Source organism: Papio anubis, chromosome 9, assembly GCF_008728515.1.
Source record: "Papio anubis isolate 15944 chromosome 9, Panubis1.0, whole genome shotgun sequence".
NCBI classification, from domain to species: Eukaryota; Metazoa; Chordata; class Mammalia; order Primates; family Cercopithecidae; genus Papio; species Papio anubis.
Genome location: NC_044984.1, coordinates 95,957,926 through 95,972,483, shown reverse-complemented (window position 1 = coordinate 95,972,483; position 14,558 = coordinate 95,957,926). Strand labels below are relative to the sequence as shown.

General features: G+C 37.9%; 1 protein-coding gene across 9 annotated transcripts in view; it reads right to left on the bottom strand.

The window, feature by feature from the left end:
• Positions 1–14,558, bottom strand: part of MYBPC1 (myosin binding protein C1) — an 87,565-nt gene that overhangs the window by 43,066 nt on the left and 29,941 nt on the right. For 7 of the 9 annotated variants that reach the window (XM_003907033.4, XM_003907032.4, XM_009181525.3 and 4 more), the window contains 7 exons: positions 11,585–11,623; positions 10,683–10,718; positions 8,938–9,048; positions 6,584–6,732; positions 6,164–6,281; positions 3,679–3,730; positions 1,574–1,630 (listed from right to left, as the gene is read on the bottom strand). In XM_003907033.4, the coding sequence (XP_003907082.1) occupies positions 1,574–1,630; positions 3,679–3,730; positions 6,164–6,281; positions 6,584–6,732; positions 8,938–9,048; positions 10,683–10,718; positions 11,585–11,623 (562 nt within the window). The remainder of the gene's footprint in view (positions 1–1,573; positions 1,631–3,678; positions 3,731–6,163; positions 6,282–6,583; positions 6,733–8,937; positions 9,049–10,682; positions 10,719–11,584; positions 11,624–14,558) is intronic. The other 2 variants (XM_009181527.4, XM_031650702.1) reach the window with 1 other exon arrangement.

The window sequence follows — 14,558 nt, the reverse complement described above, 5'->3', positions numbered from 1 at the left end:
TAAATGATTGTGGGGGGAATAAAAAGCTCTTTTGTCTTCCTAACGTGTCAATTTGTATTATAAACTGAAGCACCAGCTTCCAAGGCAAATTCAGAGTGGCATCTTTAATGTGGAGTCACAGGAAATGAACTGACTCATAAAAGGGAAACCTGGATTTGGGTCCTGGCCCTGCCTTTAACTCCTGTGTGACTTGGGGTAAGTTACTTGTTATCTCTGGACCTTGGTTTCTTATCTGTAGAATGAGGAAATGTGAGGCTCACTTAAGGGCACTTCATATACTATTGCTTTAAATGCATTTGGGGAATTAATCAATATTATTGAGACTAATGGTTATTTGAATTAGTCTACTGATGGGCTGATATCCCTCAGTAATTAATAAATCACACCCATTAATATTTCTGTTCTCAACCTATATGTTGAGGGGTAGGGATAAATTTTTCATTCATAGAGACTTGAATAAAGCTATCTAAACAGAGAATAAACACAATCCCAGTTTATTTCAAGTGTTTGTAATTTGTTATGAAGGATATTTGTACTTGTAGTCTTTTAATAACCATAGAAAGCACTAAAAGTAATTTTAAAAGCCTGGAAAGTTAAAGTGAAAACTGATATTATATACAATTAATTTAAAATTATAGTTTTACTCTGTTTATTTACAAATTTGCTAGATAAAACATAATCTCAGAAAAAAGTATTTCTTTTTGTTGCTTCTGCACTATAGTAAATATCTAGATATCTCTAATGTACATATAATATAGTGTATATATATAAGGAATCCTAGTGAAGAGTATAGCAGTTATAGAAATATATATATGGAGAGAAATCTTATAAAATGGTTATGTTCTAAGTATCCATAATGAAATTCTATAAATTTTATTGCAGGAAAGAACAATGAAAAGGAAGTGTGAGTGTGTGATAATACTAAACTTTTATTTCCATTTTATCACTTCTAAAACACATTTTTGAGGCATTTTAAAGACCTCTGAAATGACAATGCATCTTATCATCAATGGTGTGTCAAACCATTTGGAACAATTTTTTCATTGCTTAGTGATTTATAAAGTACTGGTGTATCTTAAAAGCAGTGGTGTCTTAGACCTGCAGAAATACAGTACATAATAAATAATATATTAAAGTAGGTGTGCCTCTTACAATGTGTATACCTTCAGACTTCTACCAAAATTGTAAAATTGATTTTTTGATCAAATATCAAAGAGAATGAAGGCTTTATTTATTCAGTCATGAGAAGGAATCATATGTACAGTCTTAGAGGTTTCTAGGTATTTGTCTTATGTCTCAGTTTTCATGTCTCTTCATCCCCACTTAAAAAAAATAGGTGAAGAGTCAGGAAACATTTAAAAAGAAAGTTTAAAAGCATCCGTTAAAGTCTTTAAAAGATTAGTATGCAGTTGTTTCTCTCTTTCTTAGTCAACTCTGTTATATTCTATAAGCAAAACACATTTTCAGAAATGAAAAATTCTTTGAAAAACATCCACTTTAAACTTGACTTCTCTGAGTGGGTGTCTGAAAGACTTCCAGGCCACAATGTCTCACTCCATCACTTGGTTCTCACCTACGTTTCAGGAGACCACTAAAGTCAAGTTCCCCTGCATCGTCTTGACCTTCTCCACTGTCGTTAACAAAAGAAAAGCAAATCTGGGTTTAATGCAGAGACATACACAACGATTTCCCCCAAACACTCTACATGTAACGTATATGCAATTTTGTACCACACGAGGACTAAATCAACACAAACTATTTCTTTTCACACAAGTGACATGTTAAGTTTTTGGAGTATGTACTTGTGGAAAAGTAAACATGAGGAGCTTGTGTTACTCTATGATTTCAGAAGACACATTTTTGTAGATTGCATATATAAAACTGCTTGGATTTGTGTTAAAACCAGGTAACACAAATGCACTTAAGCCAAGCAACACAAAGTACTTTGTTTTTGCAAGTTGGGGGCTCTAGAAACATACCTGTGTAAAAAGCAAAGAACTTTTGCTAATCTCTGTTATTCATGTAACACAGAGATTGGCTTGGAGGACCAAGTGTACCAATGTCAGATATATAAGTACAAAGCCTTATATTCAATGGTAACCTCTTTGTGTCCATGAACAGGTGAATCAGATAATGTGATACCAACATGGCAAAAATAAAAAAGGAGCTAACACAGAACTTTTTAAAAGATGCATTCCTTTCTGTCTTAAAGGGTGATAATTATTCTAATTTTCTCATTAATATTTATACCTTCTTAAATGTATTTTAAAAAAATTTGTCTTGAATTGTTAACGAAACTTTTACTAGCAGTTTTAAAAAGTGCTTTCCTATAGAGAAATGCATCTTAAATTAGGCATGCAGCCACCATTGTGATTTCATATAAACTAACTAGAAGCTATAGAGCTAACGTTTAAATGGCACTACATAGTTACTTACATGTTTAATTTTTTAATGAAGTTTTGTTTCCTGCTCTTTACAAATGTTAGTTATAGTTTCTAAGAAAAGAGTCTGTGGGTTTAAAAACAGTGTGTATAACGTAAGTCATAAGAATTAAACTCAATAATGTGTTTTCAAAATTTCTTCAGGTGTTTGCAGGCCTTTTGAAGTAAATACATTTGTGTTCTTTTAAAGCTGGAAACTTAGTAGGTCATGTTTCCCTCTCCTGAGATATACGTGTATACAGTATGAGCATAGTTTTAGACCTACGCATTTGCCGAGCATGGGATGAAGGGGAAGTGGAAGGAAAGTAATAAAGTTTGAAAGTTATGACATTTTTAAAAATTAAAAAATACCTAATACCAGTAATATTAAATAACTTTTCAAAGTAATTTTCTGATTTATTTGTAATATTAGAGGAAAATATGCCTCATTAACAGGCTAAATTATTGTTTTGTAATAGTTTGGAGTGACTTTCCTTATTCAGCAAAACTGTATGTGGATTCAGTCTTAGGAAAAACAACACATTTGGTCTCATTAAAGAATTTATATTATGGAATAATTAAGTATGGAGAATAACATAATGGCAGGAAGGGGCTGGTTATATTTCTTAGAGACCAAAAATCTCTTAAATTTTTTCCTTGACCTCCCACCCCCAATTTTTCAGCCTTGGTAATTGCAAAAATATATGAAATAGGTATCTAAATTTTGCCTTTCTGTGGTATTCTTAATGCCAGTTTCATTTAGGATAATCCAAAATTATATGGCACTAACTTCAGTAAGTAACTACTTAGTTGTGGTTTTCTTGGGCACATGGTCCAGTAGCTCCCTAAGGGATTTCTAGATGAAAGGCAATATAAATAAAAAGTTTTCTGCCATGACTTAACCAATGAAATGAGTCTCTTTGCATATTTCTTTTGGCCATTTGGTGGAAAATAATGCTTTAAGGAAGAAGCCACGTATGAATAAATTGAAAGTGTCTTTCTAAGGCAACTGTGAAACCTCCGAAACAGGAACTTCATTATAACAAGAATATTCTAAAAAATGGTCAGTATATGCTTGACTGGGCCTTAAACCCATGGCTTTTCTAGAACACCCACGTTTAAATATATGGTGTGTTTGACTGCAGTGAAAAGGGTTGTTCGTATTTGGAATACGGAATACAGGGGAAGGGAAATGTGTTTGAAAATCCTCCACTTCTGTGTTATACAAAAGCTATCTAGATTTTCCTTTTGGAGTTACCTTCTCTTGAAAGCAGATCTGATGTCAATGTTTGGAGTAGTCCCAGTAGATTCTTTGAAAGGAAAGAAAACAATAACATAAATACCCATTAAGGCGGTAGTTTGTGTTCAGTTCCTTTATAGGCTGTGGGGATTCTTTAGATGGAAGAATGTCAGGTGAAGTGGGGATGCTTTTCCCCTGAACAGCTGTGCTGCCACAGCCGCCTCATACCTCCTCCTCCCTCATGAAGAACCAATGAAGGGACCTTGGGGTCACTCGTCCAGGTGTCATTCAACTTGTCTGCCCACTAGAATCACTGAGGGACTTAAAAATGTATCAGTTTCTTGATCCTGTCTGCCAGAGATGTTGATCCACCAGATCAGGGAGGGGCACCCAGAAATCAATATTCTTAAAAAGCCCTCCAGGGGCCAGGCGCAGTGGCTCACGCCTGTAATCCCAGCACTTTGGGAGGCCGAGGCGGGCAGATCACGAGGTCAGGAGATCGAGACCATCCTGGCTAACACGGTGAAACCTCGTCTCTGCTAAAAGTACCAAAATTAGCCAGGCGAGGTGGCGGGCGCCTGTAGTCCCAGCTACTCGGGAGGCTGAGGCAGGAGAATGGCATGAACCCGGGAGGCAGAGCTTGCAATGAGCTGAGATGGTGCCACTGCACTCCGGCCTGGGCGACAGAGCGGAGCAAGACTCCGTCGCAAAAACAAAACAAAACAAAACAAAAACAAACAAACAAAAGCCCTCCAGGTGATCTTCTCAGAGACAGCCAGGGTGAAGCAGTGCTGCCCAGGATTCCAGATCCCACCTGATATGGAAATATCGACAGCACCCGACCCATGGCCCTCCAGCCTCTGCTTGACATCGCTCTCAGTGGGACTCTCACAACCTTCCCGGGCTGTCTGTATAGCTTTAACTAAAGAGCTCATCCTTTTTTTTTTTTTTTTTTGAGATGGAGTCTCACTCTGTTGGAGTGCAATGGCACGGTCTCCGCTCACTGCAACCTCCGCCTCCCGGGTTCAAGCGATTCTCCTGCCTCAGCCTCCCAAGTAGCTGGGATTATAGGCGCCCACCACCACGGCTGGCTAATTTTTGTATTTTTAGTAGAAACGGGGTTTCACCATGTTGGCCAGGCTACTCTCGAACTGCTGTCCTCGTGATCCGCCCGCCTCGGCCTCCCAAAGTCTGGGATTACAGGAGTGAACCACCGCACCTGGCCAGCTCATCCTAGTGGTAAGACAAAATTCACCTCCTCATCGTTTCCACCTTTTGATTCTAAACTGCCTAAATGTTTCTCATGCGTGGAAATTTGTTTTCCATGTTCTATATGACAGCCCCTTCCCCTCTTTGCAACAAGCTGTGTATGCTTGACTTCCTTCACCCACACACTCAAGCTGGATAGGGTGTGGTTTTTGGATTCTTCATCTTCCTGGTTACCCTACTCCAGAAGATGTCCAGGCAGAGGTACACTGCCCAGGCTAAAGACATCGCTCCAAATGTAGAACAAGTAGCATGTTGTAGAGAGAAGTATCATTTCCTAAACTTAGATCCTATACCACTTGGAATAGCCCAGTTTAAAATTACAGTCATGGTTGGGCACCGTGGCTCACACCTGTAATCCCAGCCCTTTGGGAGGCCAAGGCACGTGGATCACTTGAGGCCTGGAGTTTGAGACTAGGCTGGCTAATATGGCGAAACCCCATCTCTTCTAAAAATACCCCCGCAAAATTAGCCCAGCGTGGTGGCGCATGCCTGTAATCCCAGCTATTTGGGAGGCTGAGGCATGAGAATCGCTTGAACCCAGGAGTTGGAGATTGCAGTGAACCAAGACTGTGCCACAGGACTCTAGCCTGAGCAATAGAGTGAGACTTTGTCTCAAAATAAATAAAATAAAATAAAATTACATTTGCTTTGTCTTTTGCAACTACATCACTCTTTACATTCACCTTAAGTTTATAATATTTGCTGCCAAGTCAACTTTTCCTTTGTATACTTGTAAAAGTGAATTTTTTTCCAACTTCAATGTATGCATTTAGGCCTTGTATGTTTACTCTGGGTAGTACACAGAACATATGGATGAAGAGCTGCCATGCCTGACATTAGTCCTTATAAAAGAAATTCTCTCTTCCACCTGGGTATCCTGAACTCTCATAGCATATTACCCTATCCCCAAACCTAAGTGGGAAAGTGGACCCCATGAAACATACATTCTGTAGCAGCAAAAACTGACAACATCTTTTATCTGGGAGACTGAAGAAATATAGATAGTATGGACAAGAGATATTTAGTGATAAAATCCCCCCAATTCTACTTTTAGTATAAATTATTTCATTACAATTCAATTCAGCAGGCTTGCTGAGACTACCACAATCAAAACCACACAGTTTTAAAGGAAAAATTTCCCCGAAATCTCATAGTATTAAATGAACAACTTCTCCTCCATCCCCTCACATCCTATTAAAAAATTACATTTATCTAGGCAAGAAGATTCTCTTACCATGCACTTCAAGATCAAATGAACAGCTGTCAAACTTATCCTTATAGGTGACCTCGCATCTGTAATTTCCTGCATAGTTCTCTTTGGCCTTGATGATCTGCATCTCAAATGTGTACACCTGCAATGAAATGCATCCAGACACACACATTTCGGTTTATTTTCCAAATTTCTCAGCATTGGCTTAAAGCTGTGTCTATCTGTGGGAATTCCAGTACAATGTTCTCAATATAGGAGGGCAAATGTGTCCTGCAGCCCCTGGACACAGCAGGGCAATCGCAATAGAGTGTAGGCACTAGCAATGGTAACTTCAGAGGATTTTCTGGAACTGAAGTCTCTCAAAGCTGAACCTGAAAGTGATCATTTATTCACACAGAAGGAATGCGCTAGCTGAGCCCCTGTCCTGGGAGTTCAGGGCCTTACCCGACTGTGCCTCTCAAAGGTTTCCTTCAACTGAAGGTGCTTCCCGGCTTTGCTGGCCAGATCCATCCATTTTCCTTTGAACCATTTGACAGTGGGTTTTCTCAGAAGATCTTCAGCCTTGACTTTGGCTATGAAGGTGATATTTTCACCTAGAAGAAGCATAAGGAATTCAGCTTGCTCTTTAACTAGTGTCATTTGTTTTGCTTTCAACTGGAAGGAGTTGACACAGGACTGCACTACAGAATATGGTGTGATTGGTGCCCTTGTATTGTGCAATGAATTGGTCCTAATTTTTTTATGAATGCTCTAGAGGTCCTTAGGCTGTTCCAGCTTGTTCTGCTTTGGGGGTTTATGAAACAGAAAAAACAATAGGGAAACCAGTGAAAGTAATTTTTATATATGGATAATTTTACATTTGGATAATTTTAAAATTTCATATGGACGATGTCTGAATTTTTGTTTGCTTATATATGGATATATGTGAAATTTTATTTCATATATATGGATATATGTGAAATTTTATTTCATATATATGGATATATGTGAAATTTTATTTCATATATATAGTGTATGTAGATTTTTGATATATATATGGAGTATGTAATTTTTAACATATATAGCAGGTCACAAAATTTTATTTCATATAGATGGAGAGATGCATGTATGGATATGTATAAAATTTTATTTCATATATCTGGATACAATATGAAATAAAAATGAAAAAATTGAATTTTTTTCACCCTTTTTGTTAGGCAAGGTGATGAGAAGCTTGGAATTATAGGAATGTGACTAAATCAAACTGATCTGCTTGAAGTAAACCTGCCAATCTGTTTGTATTGAGTGATTTAGACCCTGACGACATGACATTGTAGTCCAGCTTCCAGCCCAGCATTTCAGTGTCTTACAGGAACACAAGGGGAACCAACATTTCTGTTCACATGCCGTGTACTTTGACATTCTAGCCTGGAAAGAAGTAATTCTGGAATACAGTTAGCTATGTACTCATTTGCGTAATATTGATAAGTGTCAAAGACTAGTTCAGATCATAATATATCCCTTATAAAGATTTATTTGGTTAAACTTCTTCAACCCTCAGGTCCTCCTCCAGCTCACCATCCCTTCATAGCACTTGGCATTTGTGATGATTTAATTTTTTGTCTGCTCCTCTCAGACTGTAAGTTCTGAGTGCTTACATGTTATACTCAGTGCCTAAAACAGGAGGTATATAATCAATATTTTTGAATTTGAATATTTGAAGAGTTGAACCATTTGTCTGATCAGCTGTCTCAGATATTATGAATTATGACCTAGCGCATGTGTAGATTTGGAATCATCTTATGGAGTGAGCTATGATAATGTCAGCAGACACTGGCTCAGAGCATTATGGTGTGTCAGGCACTGTTGAAAATACTTCACAGCTAGGTCCTATTATTGTCACCATTTTACAGATGGGGAAACTGAAGCATAAGGAAGTTAAACTGTCTTTCCAAGGGCAACAGCTAGCAGGAAGCAGAATTAAGATTGGAACCCAGGGTTCCAGGGTCCAGGCACTGGACTCCTATGTGCCGAAGGTTACTGAAATCATAGCTGTCACTCATCTTTTCAGGTTGTGAAAAGCAGGATTTAGTATATACACACAGTGGAATATTATCCAGCTGTCAAAAGGAATGAAATTCTGATACATGCAACAATGTGGATGAACTTTGGAAACATTATGCTGAGTGAAAGAAGCCAGACACAAAAAGTCCTGCATTGTCTGATTCCATTAACATGAAATATCCAAAATAGGTAAACCCAGAGAGACAAAGCAGATTAATGGTTGCCGGGGCCTGGGAGGAGAGGGCAAGGGGGAGTAACTGCTTCATGGGATATGGGATATAGGGTCTTTTGGGGATGATGAAAATGTTTTAGAAATAGAAGTAGTGGCTGTACAACATGGCGAACATACTAATAGCCACTGAATTGTTCACTTTAAAATGGTTAATGTTATAAGTGAATTTCACCTCAATTTTTTTTTTTTTTTTTTGAGACAGAGCCTGGCTCTGTTGCCCAAGCTGGAATGCAGTGGTGCGTTCTCCATTCACTGCAGCCTCTGCCTCGTGGGTTCAAGAGATTCTCCTGCCTCAGCTTCCTGAGTGGCTGAGATTACAGGTGTCTGCCACCATGCCCGGCTAATTTTTGTATTTTTAGTAGAGACTGGGTTTCACCATGTTGGCCAGGCTGGTCTCGAACTCCTAAGCTCAAATGATCTGCCTGCCTCGGCCTCCCAGAGTGCTGGGATTACAGACGTGAGGCACCGTGCTTGGCTCACCTTAATTTTTTAAAAAAGGTAGGATTGAATGCCAGGCACTCACCAACTTTCACTGTTCCTCCTTGAGGTTTTTCAACGAACAAGATGGACAGCTGGGAGTTGGCATTCTGCTTGTCTTGTTCCTCCCCAACAGGTGACTCGCCAAGGGACCATTCTGATGAGCAGAAAGGAGGAAAAGGATTATTTCAGAGCCAGGCTCTTCTTAGGCAGTCTTACCTAGATTTGTTGTTCTCACCAATGTTGCAGCTTTTCTTTGTCTAATAAACCTAGATAAATACAACATCATTCTTTCCACTCCCAGCAGCCATCAGTGGAGGGGAACAGATTCCCATTCTTACGGGGGTATCTCTTCCATGACAGGGCAAAGGCACATTATGTAATTCCTAGAAATAGTGGAACTTTCCAGGTAAGCTGTTATTCTCTCTTTGTTGACTGCCATAGTTCCTTTGCTTCCCCATCTTGCCTGTCCCCTAACAGGTAAACAGTGGTGGTCAGCATATCGAAGCAGGACTCTTGGTGTTTTTCTAGGTGATGGACTATAAGGCCACATCGATACAACTACATGAAAAAGACTAAAGGGATAGGTCATTTGGAGAGTAAACTGTCTGACAAGGGTCAGAAAGCCACGCCTGGCCTGGTATTTCTAGATTCCTTGCTTTTGAAAGAGAGTTTTATTAGGGTTGTACAGATGTGGCCATAGTTTGACAAGGAAGTAACAGATCATGACCTGTGGTACAAATTGCAAGGATACTAGGATTGTGCTGCAAGGGGAAAAAACAAAACAAAACAGAGAACTGGAAAGAAAAAAAACTGAGGCTTTCCCATGAAGAGAGACAAGCTGGAAATAGAGTTTCTTTTGCATCTTCTCATTTGCACTCTGGAGGTGAGTGTTAATCTGCAGTCAATTCCAATTCTAGGATAGTAGAGAGAACTGTAGATAGTCCCCCTGTCTCTGAGCCGAATGCAGAGTTCAGGTGCAGCCACTTAATAACTGGAAAAAAATGCATAGGTTGCAAACTCTCTGCTTGTTAATGTTTCTTGAAAAGAAGGAAAATGCACATTTAATTATTTTAGTTTTCGTGTATCAATCATGCTTGATATTACTATCTGTAGTAGTAGGCCATCATTTTCACAATGAAGTTAAACATTTTCACAATCATGTGACAATCATAGTCATATGATTACACATTTTTAAACACCCAAGTTAATGTTAAGATTTTATGTTGTTTGTGTTTATGATATTAATAGGAACACATTTAGAACATGAGGATAAGTGTTTCTCTTGTTTTGTTCACTTCTATACCTGCAGTGCCTATAGGAGTGGCTGGCCCATAAGAGGCCCATAATAGGATCATATTAGGTCCTCAATACAAATTTGTCGAACGAATGAATGAATGAATGACTTCACAGAACAGGAGCTACAGCTGATAGGATGCATTAGAAAGTGTTTTATCATCTGTATGTAAAGTTCTATAAAAATGTGAATTATTATCTAACTTTAGCACATCCCCAAAATGAAGATTGATCTCTGTTTATTTGCTAAATATTAAATGTGATAGAACAAATCTGTGGCATATGTGGCTAGATCCTTGAACGTGTGTGTATCATGCAAAATTAATTGTTTCTCGATACATTAGTTTTCTTGTAAGAGGAAACATAATGAAAGATTGCTGTAAAAACTACAATCTGAATAAGACAAGGATTAGAATCAATACAGCTTCAAGAAAAGAGCTCATTAGTGATTGTATTAGGATGAGGTCAGGATGCCTTGTCTGGGCTTGTGCTCACCTGAATCTTTTCTCTCCAGAGCCCGACTACCCAAACCTGAAAGGAAAGTGTGATTTGGGTGATGCAGAGGGATGGAAAGGCGATGAAAATGGTGTGCTGACTTCAACCTTCTTAGACTCCGCTAAACCCTGTCTTCTCTGGTGATAGGAAGGAAAAAAACCCCTACAAGTTGGCTTGGATAGAAAATCAGTAGAGCTCCAAGTATGAAAGCATCTATAAAAGTGTATGTCTTATTTTAAAATGATAGAAACATTTAAAAATCTCAGCTGGGTGTGGTGGTTCATGCCTGTAATCCCAGCACTTTGGGGGGCCAAAGTGGGTGGATCACTTGAGGTCAGGTGTTCGAGACCAGTCTGGCCAACATGGTGAAACCCTGTCTCTTCTAAAAATATAAAAATTAGCCCGGCTTGTTGGTGCACGCCTGTAATCTCAACTACTCAGGAGGCTGAGGTACGTGAGTCACTCGAACCTGGGAGGCACAGGTTGCAGTGAGCTGAGATCGCACCACTGCACTCCAGCCTGAGCAATAGAGGGAGACTCAGTCTTAAAAAAAGAAAGGAAAGAAAGATTTAAAAATCCAAATATCTAAGTTTAAAGAACAGGGGGAAAACGTGGATATACAGTGAGAAATGGAAGACAGATATGTTGACCCCTAACATTTATACCCAAGATTTACCAATCTTATTTATTTCTCAAAGAATGCCTCTTTCTAAGAAGTTTCTCATGTAAAACAAAAAATTGTCATTAAAGCCAACATTTCCTTCTTGGTGCCATCACAGGCGAAACCTGTTGCCCCTGCTCTGTGCACTGGCTCAGCAAGGAGGCTCACTGCCTTTTCTTTTCCACTACTGTCAATGAAGAATACATTTAAAAGCAGGGAAAAGGGTAGAAATTATCCTAACCTGGAGGCAAGGCGCTAGGCGGGGAGACTTCCTCTTCATCTGAAACAAGAAATAGGAGTAAAAAGTCAAGGAGAAAAGGACTTCATCCCAAGTAACCTGAGAAAAGAGAAATCTGAAAAAGAAGATGACAAACCACACAATACACTTTCAACTGCTGAGCAAGCCTTAGAAAACTTGGTACCTGCAAAGTGAAACCTGAGTATTGCTGGCAAAGAAAGAAAAAATAATAAATAAAAAGTTGATAGAGTAGGGTAATCCAAATGGAAGCACGCAGATTTAAAAATGGAACACTGCAAGTGTTTTATGTGGCTGTAGGTTAGGAAAAAATGAATGCTAAAAATCAAACCTTGATGAAATCAATAATGGAAGTGGTTTTCAAGTCCTGATTTTGTAGCTAAAGTCAATGGCAGACATTATTCATACATCACATTCGTCTGGACACAGACATAAAAGTCTATATATGTACTATCTGAGAACTCATTTCCACCCAGAAAATCTCATGATTAATTGCTCTTCAGTATTTAAGAAACAAAAGTCAAGATAAATTAATATAAATATAAACTTTATAAGCATTTTTTCCAACATTATATTGGTATTGAACAGTGCTGTGTAATTTCTTAATATTTACCCATACATATTTGTGAAATTCAAAATATGTCTTTTCATGTTTATGTGCAGAATATTTCCCTTTTTAAAAACATCTGAACTTCAAAGTTCACATTTTATGTATTTATTTTGGATAAACAAGTTTATATGTAAATTCAGTCAGCATACCTAGTTGACTTAAAAACTTCAGTAGAAGGATACATTTTAAAACCACTTGGAAGACCATCTCTATAAAAGTGATTTTCCCAGGACAGTAACCAGACGCAGCCTAACCCAACACCATCTTAATTGGCAGAGGTTCAGTGGGCTGGAGCTTTGTGCTTTTTGCTTTTTATAATACAAATGCTATGAGAAAAAGAACGTCAGTATTGTTTCCTGTTAGCAGAGGAGGAAAGCTCAACCTAGTTAGGAGACCAACCACAACAAAATGAAAAGCTGCACTAACTAATGAAGAATATTAGTAACACATGATGCTGGCATGAACAACTTGCATTTTATTCTAGAGCCCTTATAAATAGGATCTCCCCAGTTAGTGTTTATATTATCAGCCAGAGGATTGGTTATCGTGTGGTAGAATGAGGACTTATGCAAGGTATAAATGCGCATAGCATTCACCACTATGAAAACAAGTACAGTCCAGTTAGAATAGAACCAACTGGACTCTACACACACCTTAATGATAAGATTCCCCATCACTTGTGAATGTAAAACATTTAATTTAAAAATGTTAACATTCCAATATATAAAACAGCTACTATGAATGCACCTGGTATATTCTATAGCTGCCAGGTTTGTTTGTTTGTTTTTAAGGAAACTATAAGTTACAGTGTGGTTAAGACGTTTATCTTCATCTTTGAAAAAGCCCACATTCTATCACAGTGATATATGGTCAGACTTAACAGCCCCAGTTGTTAAACACCTGGATCAAGTCATAACCAGTTTTATTGCAAAGGACCCTGTACACATTTGTCAATTCTAGTACCTTCCTAGTTACCCAGCAAGTCACTAACATACAGAAACATTCATCATGAGAAGCAAGAAATACTACCCATCCCTTCTGCATTAAAGCAACTTGTTACTTGTGAGCTACAGTGCTCACATCACGGAGGTCTGTGAACAGTCAAAGTTCACATTTTACATCCTTAAAGAGGCATTTGGTGTCATCTGGACCTCTGCTGTGCTCTTTCCAAAGCATACACTAGTGCTTTTATGAATAATAAAATCTTCGTACTTAAAATACTAGAATATTTGTGAATTTACGGCCTGGGCAACGTAACAAGACTATCTCTGTAAAAAAAAAAAAAAAAAAAATTAATTAGCCAGGCTTGCATATTATTTGCATGCTGAGAGCTTGGTGGTGTGTGCCTGTAGTCTCAACCACTTGAGAGGTTGAGGCTAGAGGGTTACTTGAGTCCAGGAATTGAAAGCTGTAGTGAGCCATGATCATGCCACTGTACTCTAGCCTGGATGACACAGCAAGACCCTGACTCTAAAAACAAAAACAAAAACAAACTAGAATAATTGTAGATTTCAAAATGTAAATGTATATGACTGTATAAAACAGGATACAGGAAACACATGCACAGGAATGTTAATTAAAAAGTGCTTTAAAAAAATTCCTGACAAAAAGACATAAAATAGTATGTTTTTATATAATCTATTAGAATATTTACTACAAGTATTACCTGCTGGCCTGAAATTTCTTTTCCCAAACTGTCAAACAGGGATATGTGTTATTACTTTTTATTAAAATAACGAATGCATTTATAATATATTAATATAATATGTTAACATCATTACTTCAGAATCCAAGAGGTGATTCACTGGGTCATGTGGGATTTGAGATTCTTAACACGAAGCTCTCTGTGGTCAAAGAAGCTTGAAAAATGCTAGGCTGGAGTTAAATGCTTGTATTTTATTGTTTTGTGTTTGTGTGTTTGCTGCAGGACATCTCAAAGCTCTCAGTGTGCAAATAATGTGTACTGGAAATGGGGGTGACAAGAAATGATATGGTCGTTAGCACCTCCCAAACTTAGTTCACTTTGAATTTTTTTCTCCTGAACTAATATGCATGCATTCACATTCCACAAAATTGCGCATTTGCCCGGTATAGGGATTTCTGAGCTATTAGGAGAATTCTGTGTTTCAGAAGACTGTGAAATAATTAAAATTTTACATTATCAAAAATAAAATAACTTGTAATTTTCCCATAATATTACTTGCCATAGATTTAATTCAGTATTTAGTACTTTATTCTTGTCACCTAGTCAAAGACTTATTTACTGAAATATATAAGATTGTTAATTTAAAGTCCTGTAAAAATGAACAGAAATGAAGTTAAAATTCAATCAAATCCTAGAAAGGAGCT